The sequence below is a fragment of the Chaetura pelagica genome, unplaced genomic scaffold (assembly GCF_000747805.2).
Source record: "Chaetura pelagica isolate M959 unplaced genomic scaffold, ChaPel_1.0 scaffold344, whole genome shotgun sequence".
Classification (NCBI taxonomy): domain Eukaryota; kingdom Metazoa; phylum Chordata; class Aves; order Apodiformes; family Apodidae; genus Chaetura; species Chaetura pelagica.
This window is the reverse complement of record NW_009953098.1, coordinates 1,675,935-1,677,035: the sequence shown is the minus strand read 5'-3', so window position 1 is coordinate 1,677,035 and position 1,101 is coordinate 1,675,935. Positions and strand designations below refer to the sequence as shown.

General features: G+C 49.3%; 1 protein-coding gene across 2 annotated transcripts in view; it reads right to left on the bottom strand.

Annotated features, from left to right (window-relative positions):
* The window catches only part of GABRQ (gamma-aminobutyric acid (GABA) A receptor, theta), a 72,065-nt gene extending 71,423 nt beyond the window's left edge, over positions 1-642 (bottom strand). For both annotated transcript variants that reach the window (XM_009997089.1, XM_009997090.1), the window contains exon 1: positions 321-642. In XM_009997089.1, the coding sequence (XP_009995391.1) occupies positions 321-400 (80 nt within the window). In that variant the 5' untranslated portion in view covers positions 401-642. The remainder of the gene's footprint in view (positions 1-320) is intronic.
* Positions 643-1,101: the final 459 nt, after the last annotated feature.

The window sequence follows — 1,101 nt, the reverse complement described above, 5'->3', positions numbered from 1 at the left end:
AAATGCTTCATTTTGCCATTTTCTCTCAGGTCGCATACGGGGGTGGAAGGGGGGGGAGGGATGGATGGAGGGGGACGCGCTGCAAGTGGGCTGCGAGCTGGGCTGCGTCTGCAGAGCCTGCTCCACAGCTCATGTCTGAGCATCCCTCTCCTCCCCCTGGAATGACACGGACCGGGAAATAACAACAGGGAAGCATTTGGGGGGAAGAACCCCCTCCCTTTTCCCACATACAGATCAATGGAGAAAACCCCAAACAAACCAACCCAACCCAACCCTGTAGCAGCCCCCCTATCCCCGCAGCCTGGGATTGCAATCCTTACCTTTGCGCACAGCAGGCGAGACAAAGAGCTGCTAAAGCAGAGACAATTCCACTCAATCTGTCTGCCTGAAATGTCCACATTTCCACAAAGACGAAAGATGAAAAAAAAAATAATCTTGGGAGGGGAGGGGAAAGAAGGATGGGTCTTCCGAAATTCCCCCTCCAAAAAAAAAAAGGGGGGGGGGAAGGGGGGGGGGGGGGAAAACCGAAAACACCCCCCCCCAGTTAATGATTTCCTGGAGAAATAGAATAATGAAAAAAAAACCCTAAAAAATGTGGGGGAAAAATATCCCCCCCCCCCTCCTTCAGTGCCAGCCAAAGAAATTGTTTCTTCTTCCTTTCAGCATCCTCTCAACAAGAGACATCCTCTGGCAATGGAGAAAATCCCAAGAGAAAGAAAAATAAAATGCCCCAAAATGGGCTCAGCAAAATGTGCAGTCGAATCTCACAGGTAACGCGGGAGAAGGAGAAGAAGGGAAAAAATGGGGGGAAAAAAAAATAAATAAAAAGGAAAAGAAAGAAAGGAGGAAAAAAAAAAAGGGGGGGAAAGAAAAAGAAAGAACTCAGCGTCCCCTGAGCACTCCACTTGGATTATTTTCCCTCCTGCTCTTTTGCCATCCGGTTCTGCAGATGTTGCATGGCTCCTGCTACCCACCTTCACAGAAGAGGAGGAGGAGAAAGTGTGTGTGTGTGTGTGTGTGCGCGCGTGAGGGGGGAGGTGTGAGTTATCTAGCAATATGATTTTATTCTGGATTTTACCTACTTACTCCCCCCTCCCTCCT